This window comes from Ips typographus, linkage group LG7 (assembly GCF_016097725.1).
Source record: "Ips typographus isolate SLU linkage group LG7, UJ_Ityp_2.0, whole genome shotgun sequence".
Lineage (NCBI taxonomy): Eukaryota > Metazoa > Arthropoda > Insecta > Coleoptera > Curculionidae > Ips > Ips typographus.
The window spans coordinates 5,487,485-5,506,234 of NC_138428.1; the positions used below are offsets into that span (position 1 = coordinate 5,487,485).

The window sequence follows — 18,750 nt, forward strand, 5'->3', positions numbered from 1 at the left end:
AACTAAGTTTGACAACAAATGCAGGGATGACTTATAAAATGCTACTCTCAGAGCTTCTAAATCATCAAGGGAAGATTCCCACTAAGGGGGTACTTATATTCGGACAGTTTAGGGGAGTAACAGTGATCAAACCAGTTCAACTCTGCATAACAATTACCACTTACCAGTCGCCCGTCCGGTTCTAGGAAAATTAGCACTGTCCACACACGCACTACTCCTGGAAGAGATTTAATACAAAACACTCAAAACTTTTCGATTATTATTGGAAATTTCACAACAAAACCAATAACAAACTAACCGGTAACCGATATTAGGTTAGAATAACTTAAATGACAATTGACTGAAATGACAGACGGTTGAAAGTTGACACTTGATGATTTCAGTTCTAAAAGTCACATGACACCGTGATAGCAAAATTACACATAGGTCACGTGACTATTGAACCATAACGCGTTTGGATCTCAAATCAGTCAAACCACCTCAATCGAAAGAAAATGGCTGCGAAACTGCTGTATTTTTACTCGAAATGGTTAAAGAAACACTTTGGCACTGGGTTTTAGCATATTTTGAGCAAATTCCTACGCGCACTTATACGCACTGGTGAGTAGTTATCTTTGTTACACTTGTAAACCGACCTATCCTGTACTATCCGCTTGACAAAAACAACAAACAAAACTATGCAACTAGAACCGTTTTAAAAACCGTAAATTGATTTATTAGCTACTGCTTCTATTATACTTTCTTATTAGGTATCTAATAATGTAAAAAAAAATTGGAACAACACTGTACCTGACGCCACGTTAACTGTCTAAATAAAGTTTACAATGCTCACGTGACACTGCACTTAAGTCAAATCAGAAGATCACGTGGCGACGTTACTATTAACCCTTACCAGAATCATTTTAAAGGAAATCAAAATAAACTCCTCAAAATTGTTGTGTATTTTTGAACCATCAAACTAAAAACGCCAAAGTCATGTGTCTTGCGGCGTTGCCGGCTTGTGCCAATCAGAGAAAACAATTATTACTTTCGGCTTTATTTCACAGTCGTAAAATCTCCCCACATCACGAGCTCCATGGATGTAATACGAAAATTCCTCGTTTCGACTCAATCGTAGTTTTCCCATTTGAGTTGCGACCAGTTACGCTCCGCTTGGCGGTTTGTCGTGTTTCGAGCAGTTGGCAACGTCGGCACGTAGGCTCGTCCGAAAGGTGTCACGTGATAAATTAGATACTCGAGCAGGTAAAGTTGGTGAGGGAGTACGTAGTGCGTGGAAATTAAGTTGTCTGAGCAACACCTCAAACCCTACAAAACATGACGTCACGCGTTGTCCTATATAAAATTAACACTAACTTGTAAAGACGGTTTTTGCATCATTTGCATGTACCAATTGACTTCGTCCATAACTCCAGGGATTAGCATTTGATTGACGTAAACGGGGGTGAACAGGTAGCGCCCCTCGCGGTCAAAAGTGTCTCCAAAACGCACCCCTACATTCGTCAAACACCGTCCCATTTCGACGTCTTCATCGCCCACATTGCCTGGTTGGCAGAGTGACGCATTTGACAGTCCCTCTTCAATGAAACGACGTAACGCCTCTTTGCTCAGAACGTAACCAGCGCCCCCACTCATGTACAATTGATCATTTTTTTGGTATTTCATCTCACAGCCAAAGTAGAGCGGCTCAGAATTGTTGTGATAGTGTAGCAGATAGCGCAGATTTTCCATTACCGCGTACCTGTTTCGGTCGTATCAATTATTGCCGCTAGGGGTCGCTAAAGTAGGTACGTACGTGTCATCGTCCGCTTTATACACCCAATCGTACTGTCCTTGATAGTTTTGGTACACGTGTTGCATGGCCTGCTTGGTTTTTCCCCATAAATGGGCGCGGTCTTCCTTCCCTGTCAATTTGACAGTTGGTAGTAAGGGTTCTATGAAAAATCAAGTGAGGTTATACTGCACGCGTCTTTAAGGGTAGTTTCACCTTCTTGGGTACTCATAAATAGTAGGGTGGTGCACCTCTGGCCCCACGTGGATTTGACGTGCACGGCCTTTTTGAAATGGTTGCCAGGTTGGGTGGTCACCACGCACAAAATTCGAATTTCGCGTCGTAATTGGTCGGCCAGGGTGGTGTTCAGCATGGCGTGGTGAGTATCGGTGGGCGGGTGGTCTTTAGAGAAAGGAAACATGCTCCGATCCCGGTAGAACGGGGCGTAAACGCTACGGTGTAAACGCACTCATAAAACCACTTGAAGGTATGCTATAATAATACTCCACTTACTCCCTTTGGGCGAATTGTTGGAGTAGCAACAGTATGGTTGCTAGGCAACCGAAACCGGTAAGAAAGCCGCCCAGAAAAGTACGGTACTGATGCACCACCTAAATTGAATAGATTTGTTGTAATCAGAAAAGATTTATATTGGGTGGGCTTACACGTGGAAATGGTATTCGTGCCATCGTCACCTTACGACTGCCAAACAGTACCCGGTATTCTCTGGTTCAATCATTAATCTCGCCTTTTGCTGATTACAACAAAAAGTTGCACTTAAAAACGTAAACATGACTATTAAGTGGGGTATAACCTCACAAATCACTTATATTACTTAACCCAGAACTAACGGCCTCTAGCGCAGAAATTAGGTAACACACGGTGACGTCATGAGTTGGCCGACAGAGAACTGTGGTATAATCGATTGCAGCGTAAACTTTCCCTCACCCTAATCTGAAACTACCCACAAGTGTTTACAGTGCTTGGTTACGTTTACACCGTTCGAGTACCCAACAATTCGAACCTAATTTTTTCAAGCGTATGTTTACTCAGGTATTAACTAAATCATTGATTTGATTTATTTTGAGTGATTTGATAGCATTGTTAAATAACCGATAATTCGAGATTAAAATTGCCTAATCGATCAAACACTCGTGTAATGGACACGTCTAGCAATCAAGTGGTAGATTGCGCAATTGTGTACGTAATATTTGTACAGCATGAATTGATTTGAAAGAAAAAATTAAATTTCAGAAAATTCCAAACCGATGTGGAAATCAAGGCCGCCAAACAATGGCCGCAAAAATGGGGATTCCTGCTCGACTTTGATAAGGTTAGTTGGGTTGACGTTTGACAGTTGACGTTTAACGGCACGCTGTTCTAGTTGCTCGCGGACGAGGCGCGAAAAAGAGGAATTACCCCGGACGAATACAGAAAAAGGACGGAAAAACGTAAGCGTAAAGGTTCAGTAGAACCGGACATTTGGAAGGTAGTACCTAGTGATCACGTGCCTCAAACCAGTACAGGTTGGTACTCGCTTTTCCGTTGATTCATATCGCTCAAGTGACGTTTCAAGGGGTAATCGGTTGGAGAGCCTGGAAAGAGTACACGTTGGAGAAATTCGGTCCATTGTACGTCAGTCCTAAAACCACACTACCCAAGGAACATCCTCAATACACCATTTTTTTAGGTTAAGTTAGCAAAAACTGGTACTTGACAAGTGTCACGTGACATTTTACTTAATATAATTAATGCGTTCTCAATAAAAACAAAAAAATTTTTAATTTTCATGTCCTATCCATTAACGTGTAAGGTTCAGTGCCGTAAGGCAAATGTCAAATGTCAAAATTTTCATTACTGTCATTTAATGGCGTGCTTTGTTAAAGTGTGGTTATGGGTCGTGTGTAGTAAATAAAAAACACTATTACAATTTTAGTGCCTTAAAACCAGCGTCCGCCCTAAAACCAGCATGCCCCAGTGTAAAATACATAATGTGGGGTTCTACAGACCGGAAGCACGGGCCATATACTGTATGGCAATGGAGCCGCGAAGCGGTAAACTTGCCCTAGCCCGGTAAACTAGTTAAAACCATTCTAGAAACTAAAAAACTACATCAAATCTTACAGGTCCGACGCCTTTATCGAAATTTGGAACTTAAACCACGTCCCTTTCATTGAAAAAACCATTCCAGCCACCCTGGACAACTTTACTGTGGAAGGTTTGTGTTGGTGCGAAGGACGACTCTACAGCACTGGATTGCACGGTTGGTTGGTGCAGTACGACCTGTACGCTTTAACCGCACAAAACAAATGGTCTATAACTGGAGAAGCTGGCACCTGCCTGGACTCTCACAGTCACCATGTGGCTGTCGGCACTGAACAGGGTTACATCAACATATTCAGCACCCATTCGGAAGGGGCCGAGTTTGTAAAGTTCCTGGACAAACAGGAGGGACGTGTAGTGTGCTTAAAGTACTGTAAACGCGGCGAATTTGTGGTTGGCGGCAGTATTAATGCCATTAGAATATGGAATGTTCAGACTGGGCATGCTTTGCATCGCATGGTGCTGGGCAGGGCCCAAGCCAGCAAAGACACGGTGGTGTGGTGTTTGGAGGTTATGAGAGACCTGAAAGTGTTCACCGGGGATTCTAGGGGGGTGTTAACTCTGTGGGATGGGCAGTTAGGGGCCCAGATTGAAAGTTACCAGTCCCATCAAGCTGATATTACTAGTATTTGTCTGAATGATAAGGAGGAGTCAATTTATTTGGCTGGGGTGGATCCCATTATTTCCACATATCAAAAAATTAATGTTGGTAAGTTGGTCACTCACTTGCATTGTTGTTATGTTGTAGAATGAAATCACAAATGTTAAATGGTAATCACAAAAATAAAATAGGGTTTCAATGCCCCAGCAAAGGGTATATTTATACCAAAAGGCCTTTAAAATTTACTCCCCATTTGGGGTCTTTTTTTACTACTTTTTGAAATTTAATATCTCAGTAAGGCGAAGAGCTAGAGAGGCCAGTTTTGGCTCATTTTGTAATATTTTTTATCCGCTTTCTAATGACGTTTTAGTGAAATCTATAGGAGCTCAAATAAAAAAGTTACAATCATTCAAAAATTGAAAAAATGCCATGCACAACAAAGGGCACATTTATACTAAAAGACCTTAAATTAGGTAAAATCTGTTTGTCTCTCTGATTAATGGCATTTTTGTTCATCAAAATGACCTCAAGAACTTTTCAGGAGGGAACACTAAATGGGTGAAATCGATTCAGCGCAAAATCCACGATCATGACGTACGCGCCATGGCCTGGTACCGTGGTCGGCTCTACTCTGGTGGCATTGACAGTTACTTGGTGTGCAGTTACCATCCGCCCAAGTCGCTGATTAAGTTTCCCCCCGCCTTACAAGGCCCCTGTTGCCAGACGACTTTGGGCGAGGACCGAAAAATACTGCTCAGATACGCCAAACGTATTGAAGTGTGGTCGTTGTCGCGAGCCAAGCCTCGTTCCGAAGGTCGTTTGGGGCCGGTGGAGCCGCAGGAGATGCCCCGTAAACTGGTCACCCTACAGAAATTGGGGAAAAATTGGCGGGGGGAGGACGAGGCTGAGGCGGTGAGGTGCGCTGCCATTTCTGCCAACGGTCGGTGGATTTTCATGGCCACTTGCGGTCGGTTCAACTTGTATAACTTGCAAATGGTAAGTAGACGTTGAATTGACAGATGACAGTCATCAATTTTTGTCAACAGGCTGACAAGCCAAAATTGGACAAAGTGGAGGATCTGGACGACAGTAACGCGCCTTGTTTGAGAGCCACTTTCAATAACAAACGGAATCAATTGATAGTCGCCCTGGGCACTGGCAAAGTGATCGTTTACGATCTGGAGGACTGCGATCCATTTATTTTTCAACGAATCGATCTGATTGAATCCAGTAAGTGACCCTTCGAGCCTTTGTCTACTTTGTTTAACGCAAAAATGTTTAGAAACGCTGGAAGACTGTGTCAGTTTGTTGACAACATCAGAGTGCGGTAACAAAATGGCGCTAGCCGACTGTAAAGGCAACGTTGCCGTGTTTATACACGACAAGGACGGATACACGTTTTGTGTAAAGTTGCCACGTTTTGCGGCCGTTTCTACAGCGTTAGCCTTTGGACCTGCGCACACTGTTCTTGTGGTCTATTCCAATAACAAAGTTGGTAGTAGTCTTGTCATTTTCAGTCACACAGTAGAGAAGGAGTCATTTGTAGGTGTACGAGTACGATCTGGATCAACGCAAATCAACGGGACTGTCATCTGCTTTGGATGAGTGCTCAGCGTGGAAGGGGTGTCAGCACTTATGCTCGACTGTCACTTTTGACAGTCAGAATAACGTTTTTTTGCATGACGACAGTAACGTCATTGTGATCAAAAGAAACACGGTGAGTGGTGATCTATTTGGAGTTACGTGAATTGTGAAGGTTTTTTTGTAGGATACTGCAAACTTAAAGGCAAGGAAAATTAGTAAAATAGTCAACGGTGAACTCAAGCCTAAAGTGGAAGTTTGTTTTATACCAAAATACAAGGTGAATTTTTTTTTTTGCCTAACTTCTAGGAAGTTATTTTTTTTTTGGGTTGACAGCATTTGGTGCACCTGTCCAAGCTGTCACAAGATGAATTTGTGGTCGTGGAGGCCAATCCCTTGGCGATATTGGAACAATTACCGCCAGCGTTTGCTCAGAAAACTTTTGGCTCCAAATAATAAAAGAATAAAAATAATAAAGCGTTTTGTTTCACCCAAATATCTACACCATTTACACATGTAGTTTAGAAAATATCACTTGGATTTTAAAAATATAAATTGGATTTCAGAATCTATAACTATAGTATTTCATTATCGTAAATTTGGTTTTAGAAAAAGTAAGTTGTATTTCAGATTCGTCACTTGTATTTCAGAAAAGGTCACTTGTGTTTTAGAACGCGTTATTTCAATTTCAGATTTTTTTGTGTTTCTATGTGGTTATTAGTTTATTGTTTTTTTTTAATATCACTTTAAGCAAAAAACCCGCCCATCGAGAGTATTAATTTATATAAAATATACAGGGTGTCCCATAACTATATGACAATCTCTCGGGGCATGCAGGGGAGGTCAAAATAATACGATTTGTTCATATAATTTTTTTTTAAAGTCACTCTTAAGGGAAATATTGAGCCCCAAAGAACTGCCTTCCAATTAACGTTTTTGGCCGTAACTTTTGAACTGATGTGAACTTAGCAGCCAATTTCTAGCAGCCAATTTGGCGGAAACACCCGAATGACCAGTGGCGTCGGGTATTTTTTAAATCATCAACTAATTGCGTCAGAGGATTAGTTATGTTTATCATAACTAAATGTTTTGTCATTAACAACTGAAAAAACGTCTTCAGACCACTTGTTATATAATATATTTATAATATTCGAATGCTATTAATGATAAATATTCAAATGCTAATATCTCAAAATCTACACATACTAACACCTTCCAAATTTCAGTACTAATAAAGTACTACCCGAGGTAACAGAATCTGTAGAGAACAGCCCTTGGACGGCCGTCAGACATTTGTTATAACACGTTGATTATATCGGTCGATAAATATTCAAATGCTAATATCTCAAAATCTACACATACTAACACCTTCCAAATTTCAGGACTAATAAAGTACTACCCGATATAACACAATCTGTAGAGAACAGCCCTTGGACAGCCGTCAGACATTTGTTATAACACATTGTTTATATCGGTCGATAAATATTCAAATGCTAATATCTGAAAATCTACACATACTAACACCTTCCAAATTTCAGGACTAATAAAGTACTACCCGAGGTAACAGAATCTGTAGAGAACAGCCCTTGGACAGCCGTCAGACATTTGTTATAACACATTGTTTATATCGGTCGATAAATATTCATATGCTAATATCTCAAAATCTACACATACTAACACCTTCCAAATTTCACGACTAATAAAGTACTACCCGAGGTAACAGAATCTGTAGAGAACAGCCCTTGGACAGCCGTCAGACATTTGTTATAACACATTGTTTATATCGGTCGATAAATATTCAAATGCTAATATCTCAAAATCTACACATACTAACACCTTCCAAATTTCAGGACTAATAAAGTACTACCCGATATAACACAATCTGTAGAGAACAGCCCTTGGACAGCCGTCAGACATTTGTTATAACACATTGTTTATATCGGTCGATAAATATTCAAATGCTAATATCTCAAAATCTACACATACTAACACCTTCCAAATTTCAGGACTAATAAAGTACTACCCGAGGTAACAGAATCTGTAGAGAACAGCCCTTGGACAGCCGTCAGACATTTGTTATAACACGTTGATTATATCGGTCGATAAATATTCAAATGCTAATATCTGAAAATCTACACATACTAACACCTTCCAAATTTCAGGACTAATAAAGTACTACCCGAGGTAACAGAATCTGTAGAGAACAGCCCTTGGACAGCCGTCAGACATTTGTTATAACACGTTGATTATATCGGTCGATAAATATTCAAATGCTAATATCTGAAAATCTACACATACTAACACCTTCCAAATTTCAGGACTAATAAAGCACTACCCGATATAACACAATCTGTAGAGAACAGCCCTTGGACAGCCGTCAGACATTTGTTATAACACATTGTTTATATCGGTCGATAAATATTCAAATGCTAATATCTGAAAATCTACACATACTAACACCTTCCAAATTTCAGGACTAATAAAGTACTACCCGAGGTAACAGAATCTGTAGAGAACAGCCCTTGGACAGCCGTCAGACATTTGTTATAACACATTGTTTATATCGGTCGATAAATATTCAAATGCTAATATCTCAAAATCTACACATACTAACACCTTCCAAATTTCAGGACTAATAAAGTACTACCCGATATAACACAATCTGTAGAGAACAGCCCTTGGACAGCCGTCAGACATTTGTTATAACACATTGTTTATATCGGTCGATAAATATTCAAATGCTAATATCTCAAAATCTACACATACTAACACCTTCCAAATTTCAGGACTAATAAAGCACTACCCGATATAACACAATCTGTAGAGAACAGCCCTTGGACAGCCGTCAGACATTTGTTATAACACATTGTTTATATCGGTCGATAAATATTCAAATGCTAATATCTGAAAATCTACACATACTAACACCTTCCAAATTTCAGGACTAATAAAGTACTACCCGAGGTAACAGAATCTGTAGAGAACAGCCCTTGGACAGCCGTCAGACATTTGTTATAACACATTGTTTATATCGGTCGATAAATATTCAAATGCTAATATCTGAAAATCTACACATACTAACACCTTCCAAATTTCAGGACTAATAAAGTACTACCCGAGGTAACAGAATCTGTAGAGAACAGCCCTTGGACAGCCGTCAGACATTTGTTATAACACATTGTTTATATCGGTCGATAAATATTCAAATGCTAATATCTCAAAATCTACACATACTAACACCTTCCAAATTTCAGGACTAATAAAGTACTACCCGAGGTAACAGAATCTGTAGAGAACAGCCCTTGGACAGCCGTCAGACATTTGTTATAACACATTGTTTATATCGGTCGATAAATATTCAAATGCTAATATCTCAAAATCTACACATACTAACACCTTCCAAATTTCAGGACTAATAAAGTACTACCCGAGGTAACAGAATCTGTAGAGAACAGCCCTTGGACAGCCGTCAGACATTTGTTATAACACATTGTTTATATCGGTCGATAAATATTCAAATGCTAATATCTCAAAATCTACACATACTAACACCTTCCAAATTTCAGGACTAATAAAGTACTACCCGAGGTAACAGAATCTGTAGAGAACAGCCCTTGGACAGCCGTCAGACATTTGTTATAACACATTGTTTATATCGGTCGATAAATATTCAAATGCTAATATCTCAAAATCTACACATACTAACACCTTCCAAATTTCAGGACTAATAAAGCACTACCCGATATAACACAATCTGTAGAGAACAGCCCTTGGACAGCCGTCAGACATTTGATATCATAATTTACACTTTACTTTACATTTTAACATAATGATTTAAACAATAGTCTTAACATAGGTACCTCCTCTACTGATAATATATTCATTATACATTTTTAATCGCGACGGTATCCTTGAATTTGGCCTATTACGCTACGAGTCTACACACGATTCTATACTCTGATCCACTGGTTTACTGGCACATGCTTGGAACTGCATCTTTCCTCAAGTTCTCGTGTTTACCTTATGAGCCCGGCCGGCCGGCCCGAAGTGTCTTGATCGCGCAGTTTGTGTTGTATGGATACGGGCGCTGCATAATAAGCACTTATTTGTTGTTTGGTTAGTTAAGAATATTTTTACTTTAAACTATATATTAAAGTTGATTTGACTGTTTTGTCGTGTTTTTATCATTCATATTTTAGGTATTTTATATATTAGAGTTATATATTAGAGTTAGCTAGTAGCAGTATGTTTGGATTATTTTTTGTTTTTATTTTAATTTGAAGGAGAGTTTTTTGAGTTTATTTTCTAGCTTTTTAAATCACGTAACCACGATGGTATTCAAAGCTGAAACCTTAAAACTTAAGATAAGTAAAGTGGTTAAGCATGAATATGGACATTTATCTTTTGCCGAATTAGCAACTGCTGAGGCACCGGTGTTAGAAAAATTAGTGAAAACGATAAATGACAAGCGTGTTTCAACTCCTGGTGTTTTAAAGTCATTTTTGAAAAAGTACACAAACAAAAGTTCTAATGATGACAAAGCCGAACCTGAACTAGATAATCTCCAATTGCTGGAATTATTTCAAAATAACCCCGTTAGTATTCATGACGTCAGAAAAGTTAGATCCGATGTTTCAAAGTTTTATTTTAAAGCATGTTGTAAATTGGGTTTAAAATATAACTTAAAAAATCGATTACGCATATACTACCATGGAGTAAAATATTTCAAAAACCAGGGGGATATATCTGATGGGTTAATTTCTAATAATTTTGATGACGTTCTACCGATTAAATTAAAGTTAGGTCATTCTACACCTAAAAGTGATATTTCATTGATCGATTATGATATTGTAGTTCCAGATAACACGTCTCCTATTATTTTGGATAACCAGTCGATAAATACTGAGTCCCCTGATATTAATAACAGCGAAGACAAACTTAGCACAACCCAAAATAGTTTTTTAGAATTCGACAATGAATTTGAAAACGACGATACTGATTTTGAATCCATAACACCTATTAAAACTGACATACCATGTGCAATTCTCAATTTTACAACAGAACCTGCAAGAACCAATCTGATCCCCGTAGGTGCAGTAAACGACCCTTTACTCGGCCCCTCTAGTTTCAAAAACTGTAATTATTTGGAAGGATCGACCAGCATAAGTGATAAAGTCTTTAGTTTAATAATAGTTAATAAAAAACCGACAAAAAATTATGCTTATCATTTGCTGAGAAGTGTAATTAAGAAAGATATCAACAACATATGCATTATTAATTTTAAATACTATAAATACTGTAAAAAGATAAATGCTTTTTCATTTTATGGCTTGTGCAAACATCCAAATTGTAAAAAATTTAAAATTATTTTGGAGAGCTGTAAAAATGTTAAAGTGTTTAGTTCCTCTTTACATTTTTTGCATAATGCACCTATAACTTCGAACGTCAAACGAGTAGAAAGACAAATAGTAAAGCACAGGTTGCTTTCGATAAAACCGTCAACCTACAAACGGGAATGTATTTTAAAAGCTCGAAAAAATTTGGCTGAAGCAGGAAATTTGGGAGATATAAAATCAGATCCGACCATTCGAAAGATAAAATCGGAAGCAATCAGTTCTATAGACCGAGACAAAGATGACCTATTGGATATCATTAAAATGCAGTTAGACCACAGTGAGTATATTAAAGAGGTGACTATTCCATTCACAGTCAAGGTATTTAGTGAAGAACAAATAACGATTTTAGAAAGACTAAGTTTTCAGAAACTCCCGGTATTGTATTTTGATGCAACAGGAACAGTCGTTCGAAAACCATTGCAACATCAGTCTGTCAAACGCGTTTATTTGTATTCAGCTGTTGTACCCACAGAAACCGAAAGAATTGTTCCCATTTTTGAAATGGTTTCATCCTGTCACTACGCTAAAGACATTTTCAAATTGTTTTACGAATTCCGTGTATTTTGCGAGAAACAATCTAAATGGCCGTTATTTAGTAGTGTTATCACTGATTTTAGTTTTGCAAATATTCATGCAATTGTGAAAGCCTGTAATAACATGAACTTATCGGAGTATCTTCAAGAAATATATAATATTGCGTCAACTAAAAAAGAATCTTCACGTCAGCTGATAACTATTCATTTGTGCTGTGCTCACTTTCTAAAAATGATATCCGTTCATGTCAATAAACATTTTCCAAACCAAAACGATGCAATGGTTATTAAAGACTTATTTGCCGCATGTATTACTCTTAAATCATTAGATCAAATTTCTGATTGGTTTTCTAATGTAACAATTCTGATATTATCGCCATATCGTGATACATCAGTAGAGGCAGCTTATAAGTTTTTATTAGAAATGGATCATTCTCTTGGAGAACCTTCGATACATAATAATTTGAAAAGTGAGAACCTATATACACAACTTGACGATAATGATCCTTTATATTTGAAAAGTCCATTTTATCACCATTTTAATGATATAAAAAACGAAATACAAGTTGCCAAAAGCGGGGTAACCAACTCTTTTTATAGCTTAGAGTTCCACGAAATACTTTTAAATCACTACATGCCCTACGTACCTCTATGGAGTGCTTTAATGATAACAGATCCTGTTAAAAACCGGTACAGTAACTCGTATGTAGAAAATTATTTTATGAATTTGAAAATTAACATTTTGGAAGGAGAAAAAAATTTAAAAGTTTCACGCTTTTTGAGAAAAAGTCGCGAACACGTTTTGGCAATATTTAAAGAACTGAGTTTAAATATTTCAAAATCTAGATTAACCAAAGTTAGGAAACATAAAAATGATGAAAGGGTGTCACAGGAATCGTGGAATAAACGATCAAAAACTGTTAGTAATCATTTTAACGGATCTTACCTTAAAATGGGATTACATAAGATTAATAAATCTTTGTCTACAGATTTGTCACTACTGAATAAAAACAATAAATTAGCTGATGAAGACGACGTTTTTGATTTAGAATATTGTACTTATTGCTATCAAGGAAGACTAAACGTCACCGCCACTTGGGTTCAATGCGATTCTTGTGACGGATGGGTTCACGAATCTTGTCTGAATCCTGATCACAATTTGACGTTTTCGGGCATATTTATATGCAAGTTGTGTGAAGGTGATTCAAATAATCAAATTTTTGAAAGTGACAGTTTACCTGGAGAACTAGTAGTCTTTTTGAACTCAATAGAAATGAATGTAATTCAGAGAAACCAACTGGAACAAGATACCATACAACAAAGAAATAGTTCAATATGGAGAGAAGAACGAAAAAAGTTTATAACATCTTCAAACTTCGGACGAATTTTTAAAACCAAATCAGCGAAATCACGAATATCCCTGGCAAAGTACTTGCAAGTAGACAAAGACTTATCGAATATACCATCAGTTAAATACGGAATTGAAAATGAAGCAAGAGCTATAAAGATTTACGAAAATATGATGAATTGCAAAGTACAAAAATCTGGACTCCGAGTCCATAAAGACATTTCTTTTTTGGCAGCATCGCCTGATGGTTTAGTCGGTGATGACGGGATTGTTGAAGTGAAATGTCCAATAAAAGCTAAAACCGTTTCATTGGATAAAGTAAATTTAAACTATTTAAATCATGACGGTCATCTTAAACTAAGTCATTATTACTATTTTCAGGTTCAGGGGCTACTTGAAGTCACCAATAGGCCATGGTGCGACTTTGTAATTTTTTCTCCTTTAGGTTTAAAGGTTGAACGGATATTTCGCCAACCAAAATTTTTTTCAAAAGTTATTTTTCCAAAGTTAAAGGAATTTTATTTATTTTACTATCTTCCAAAATTTATCAGACCTTCTTTAACATCGGAGTTCAAATGGCGGACTTTAAAAGATATCAAATTGTTACCAAATGGGCTAGTAGACGATATCGAGTATTACCAAACAATACCATGCAGTCGGGACCTTACAATAGCCAACTTTAATAATTATAATTTGATAATTAAAGAACTAAGGATAAGCGATTTCATTTCACTATCAAACGAAAATTGGCTCACTGGATTAAGTGTGTCCTTACTAATGCACATACTAAACGAAGATTCTCGTACACAAATAGTAGATGAAATAATAGCCACAAAAATATTTTCTGATACATTGTACAGCGATTATTTTCTTAAAAATATTTATTTAGATAAACCAAAAATAGTAATGCCGCATATTGTGAATGGAAATCACTTCTGCCTAGCAATGGTCGACTTACAAAACCAAACATTCAGTAATATTGACCCTTATAGAAGCTCCTATGAAAAATCTAAAACAAAATTATTAATTCTACAAAACTTTCTTAACAGGTATAATCATTATCATAATACTAATATGCAATTTCAAAACTTAAAAATCAAAATAGAAAAACACTTTTTACAAAAGGACAGTTATAATTGCGGTCCTCTAATTATATACTTTTTTGAACAACTTCACAAAGGAAGGGATGCAGAAGTCCAATGTAACTTGGTGGAATATAGAAAGTATTTAAAGACCAAAATTTTGAATAACGCCACCTGTGTCAATACAGTATGTATGTTTTGTTCCAGAAATTGTTTGTCAACCGACAGTGTTGTCAAATGTCAATCTTGTTTAAGAAAAATGCATTCGAAATGTATAAAGCTTGGTGATCATTGTTGTATTAAAAACGGAATATGCGAGTTGTGCTATTTGTATTAATAATTACCTTACAAAATAGTGAAGGTAAGTAGGTACCGAGTTTATAATACAGATCCTAATTTTTTTAATATGTACATAAAGTTAACCTAATCGAACATCTTGATTACTTCTTTTTTTTTAAATGCTGCAGTGTTTTTAAAATGCTTACTGTTAGTATACCTACCTATACAGGGTATTCCATGACGAAAGACATACGATCGATATACGAAAAACTACCGATAGGTAAGTTTTGAAAATTTGATAACATAGTAAAGTCAGCATGCTCAATCCAACTAAAACATTTTCAACCTTATAACATTACCGGTTATACCGGAAGTACCAACTTGCATATTTTAAATGGAACACCCTGTATATTATTATATTTTTGAATACTCCTATCGCTTTAAAATATTTTTTGTGTATCATAACCTATAATTACCTGCAACGGTTTTCGAGATACTGACGTTGAAAAATGACATTTTCAGATTTTAGAGTGTTACAACTCCTAACCAGAATGAGATAGAGAATAACGGCATGTTCCTACCTTAACTCTTTGACAACTATTGTGTGGTCAAATTGAAAAATTTGACAGATGTCAATTTTTTTTACTGTTGCAAAATTTTTGACACAAGTCAAAATTAAAAATGTTACCAAATGACTGATTTTACTATGGAATCCAAATTTCAAAACTTTCCTATCGGTAGTTTTTCTTATATCGATCGATGTCTTTAACAAATGTCTGATGGCCGTCCAAGGGCTGTTCTCTACAGATTCTGTTACCTCGGGTAGTACTTTATTAGTCGTGAAATTTGGAAGGTGTTAGTATGTGTAGATTTTGAGATATTAGCATTTGAATATTTATCGACCGATATAATCAACGTGTTATAACAAATGTCTGACGGCTGTCCAAGGGCTGTTCCCTACAGATTCTGTTACCTCGGGTAGTACTTTATAAGTTCTGAAATTTGGAAGGTGTTAGTATGTGTAGATTTTGAGATATTAGCATTTGAATATTTATCGACCGATATAATCAACGTGTTATAACAAATGTCTGACGGCTGTCCAAGGGCTGTTCTCTACAGATTGTGTTATATCGGGTAGTGCTTTATTAGTCCTGAAATTTGGAAGGTGTTAGTATGTGTAGATTTTCAGATATTAGCATTTGAATATTTATCGACCGATATAATCAACGTGTTATAACAAATGTCTGACGGCTGTCCAAGGGCTGTTCCCTACAGATTCTGTTACCTCGGGTAGTACTTTATAAGTTCTGAAATTTGGAAGGTGTTAGTATGTGTAGATTTTGAGATATTAGCATTTGAATATTTATCGACCGATATAATCAACGTGTTATAACAAATGTCTGACGGCTGTCCAAGGGCTGTTCTCTACAGATTGTGTTATATCGGGTAGTGCTTTATTAGTCCTGAAATTTGGAAGGTGTTAGTATGTGTAGATTTTCAGATATTAGCATTTGAATATTTATCGACCGATATAAACAATGTGTTATAACAAATGTCTGACGGCTGTCCAAGGGCTGTTCTCTACAGATTCTGTTACCTCGGGTAGTACTTTATTAGTCCTGAAATTTGGAAGGTGTTAGTATGTGTAGATTTTGAGATATTAGCATTTGAATATTTATCGACCGATATAATCAACGTGTTATAACAAATGTCTGACGGCTGTCCAAGGGCTGTTCTCTACAGATTGTGTTATATCGGGTAGTGCTTTATTAGTCCTGAAATTTGGAAGGTGTTAGTATGTGTAGATTTTCAGATATTAGCATTTGAATATTTATCGACCGATATAATCAACGTGTTATAACAAATGTCTGACGGCTGTCCAAGGGCTGTTCCCTACAGATTCTGTTACCTCGGGTAGTACTTTATAAGTTCTGAAATTTGGAAGGTGTTAGTATGTGTAGATTTTGAGATATTAGCATTTGAATATTTATCGACCGATATAATCAACGTGTTATAACAAATGTCTGACGGCTGTCCAAGGGCTGTTCTCTACAGATTGTGTTATATCGGGTAGTGCTTTATTAGTCCTGAAATTTGGAAGGTGTTAGTATGTGTAGATTTTCAGATATTAGCATTTGAATATTTATCGACCGATATAATCAACGTGTTATAACAAATGTCTGACGGCTGTCCAAGGGCTGTTCCCTACAGATTCTGTTACCTCGGGTAGTACTTTATAAGTTCTGAAATTTGGAAGGTGTTAGTATGTGTAGATTTTGAGATATTAGCATTTGAATATTTATCGACCGATATAATCAACGTGTTATAACAAATGTCTGACGGCTGTCCAAGGGCTGTTCTCTACAGATTGTGTTATATCGGGTAGTGCTTTATTAGTCCTGAAATTTGGAAGGTGTTAGTATGTGTAGATTTTCAGATATTAGCATTTGAATATTTATCGACCGATATAAACAATGTGTTATAACAAATGTCTGACGGCTGTCCAAGGGCTGTTCTCTACAGATTCTGTTACCTCGGGTAGTACTTTATTAGTCCTGAAATTTGGAAGGTGTTAGTATGTGTAGATTTTGAGATATTAGCATTTGAATATTTATCGACCGATATAATCAACGTGTTATAACAAATGTCTGACGGCTGTCCAAGGGCTGTTCTCTACAGATTGTGTTATATCGGGTAGTGCTTTATTAGTCCTGAAATTTGGAAGGTGTTAGTATGTGTAGATTTTCAGATATTAGCATTTGAATATTTATCGACCGATATAATCAACGTGTTATAACAAATGTCTGACGGCTGTCCAAGGGCTGTTCTCTACAGATTCTGTTACCTCGGGTAGTACTTTATTAGTCCTGAAATTTGGAAGGTGTTAGTATGTGTAGATTTTGAGATATTAGCATTTGAATATTTATCGACCGATATAAACAATGTGTTATAACAAATGTCTGACGGCTGTCCAAGGGCTGTTCTCTACAGATTCTGTTACCTCGGGTAGTACTTTATTAGTCCTGAAATTTGGAAGGTGTTAGTATGTGTAGATTTTCAGATATTAGCATTTGAATATTTATCGACCGATATAATCAACGTGTTATAACAAATGTCTGACGGCTGTCCAAGGGCTGTTCTCTACAGATTGTGTTATATCGGGTAGTGCTTTATTAGTCCTGAAATTTGGAAGGTGTTAGTATGTGTAGATTTTCAGATATTAGCATTTGAATATTTATCGACCGATATAAACAATGTGTTATAACAAATGTCTGACGGCTGTCCAAGGGCTGTTCTCTACAGATTCTGTTACCTCGGGTAGTACTTTATTAGTCCTGAAATTTGGAAGGTGTTAGTATGTGTAGATTTTCAGATATTAGCATTTGAATATTTATCGACCGATATAATCAACGTGTTATAACAAATGTCTGACGGCTGTCCAAGGGCTGTTCTCTACAGATTCTGTTACCTCGGGTAGTACTTTATTAGTCCTGAAATTTGGAAGGTGTTAGTATGTGTAGATTTTGAGATATTAGCATTTGAATATTTATCGACCGATATAAACAATGTGTTATAACAAATGTCTGACGGCTGTCCAAGGGCTGTTCTCTACAGATTCTGTTACCTCGGGTAGTACTTTATTAGTCCTGAAATTTGGAAGGTGTTAGTATGTGTAGATTTTCAGATATTAGCATTTGAATATTTATCGACCGATATAATCAACGTGTTATAACAAATGTCTGACGGCTGTCCAAGGGCTGTTCCCTACAGATTCTGTTACCTCGGGTAGTACTTTATAAGTTCTGAAATTTGGAAGGTGTTAGTATGTGTAGATTTTGAGATATTAGCATTTGAATATTTATCGACCGATATAAACAATGTGTTATAACAAATGTCTGACGGCTGTCCAAGGGCTGTTCTCTACAGATTCTGTTACCTCGGGTAGTACTTTATTAGTCCTGAAATTTGGAAGGTGTTAGTATGTGTAGATTTTGAGATATTAGCATTTGAATATTTATCGACCGATATAAACAATGTGTTATAACAAATGTCTGACGG

The 18,750-nt window shown here is 36.9% G+C and overlaps 2 protein-coding genes across 4 annotated transcripts; one reads left to right on the forward strand and one right to left on the reverse strand.

Moving 5' to 3' along the window:
- The first annotated feature begins 525 nt into the window (after positions 1-525).
- On the forward strand, positions 526-6,530 carry l(3)72Dn (UTP4 small subunit processome component l(3)72Dn). 3 transcript variants are annotated; one of them, XM_081984153.1, is made up of 11 exons: positions 526-600; positions 3,023-3,101; positions 3,153-3,219; positions 3,705-3,841; positions 3,895-4,580; positions 5,014-5,468; positions 5,519-5,702; positions 5,755-5,963; positions 6,019-6,189; positions 6,241-6,333; positions 6,390-6,530. In XM_081984153.1, exons 2-11 carry the CDS (start codon positions 3,037-3,039, stop codon positions 6,507-6,509), a joined length of 2,187 nt encoding a protein of 728 aa, XP_081840279.1. In that variant the 5' UTR covers positions 526-600; positions 3,023-3,036; the 3' UTR covers positions 6,510-6,530. The 3 variants fall into 3 exon arrangements, with proteins under 3 accessions (XP_081840279.1, XP_081840278.1, XP_081840280.1); XM_081984152.1 differs by lacking the exon at positions 526-600 and adding an exon at positions 2,769-2,968; XM_081984154.1 differs by lacking the exons at positions 526-600; positions 3,023-3,101 and having other exon boundaries at positions 3,167-3,294.
- LOC145732142 (glycoprotein-N-acetylgalactosamine 3-beta-galactosyltransferase 1-like) lies at positions 924-2,622 on the reverse strand. Its single transcript, XM_081984225.1, has 7 exons — positions 2,604-2,622; positions 2,434-2,544; positions 2,282-2,379; positions 1,985-2,220; positions 1,793-1,931; positions 1,354-1,738; positions 924-1,305 (listed from the first exon to the last, which is right to left on the reverse strand). Exons 2-7 carry the CDS (start codon positions 2,455-2,457, stop codon positions 1,108-1,110), a joined length of 1,080 nt encoding a protein of 359 aa, XP_081840351.1. The 5' UTR covers positions 2,458-2,544; positions 2,604-2,622; the 3' UTR covers positions 924-1,107.
- Positions 6,531-18,750: the final 12,220 nt, after the last annotated feature.

Coding starts and splice junctions, on each gene's coding strand:
- LOC145732142 (XM_081984225.1), bottom strand. CDS start 2,457: ATGGCACGAATACCATTTCCACGT. Junction 2,221..2,281: donor CAACAATTCGCCCAAAGGGA/GTAAGTGGAGTA, acceptor TTTACACCGTAG/CGTTTACGCCCCGTTCTACC. Junction 1,306..1,353: donor TGCAAAAACCGTCTTTACAA/GTTAGTGTTAAT, acceptor CATGTTTTGTAG/GGTTTGAGGTGTTGCTCAGA.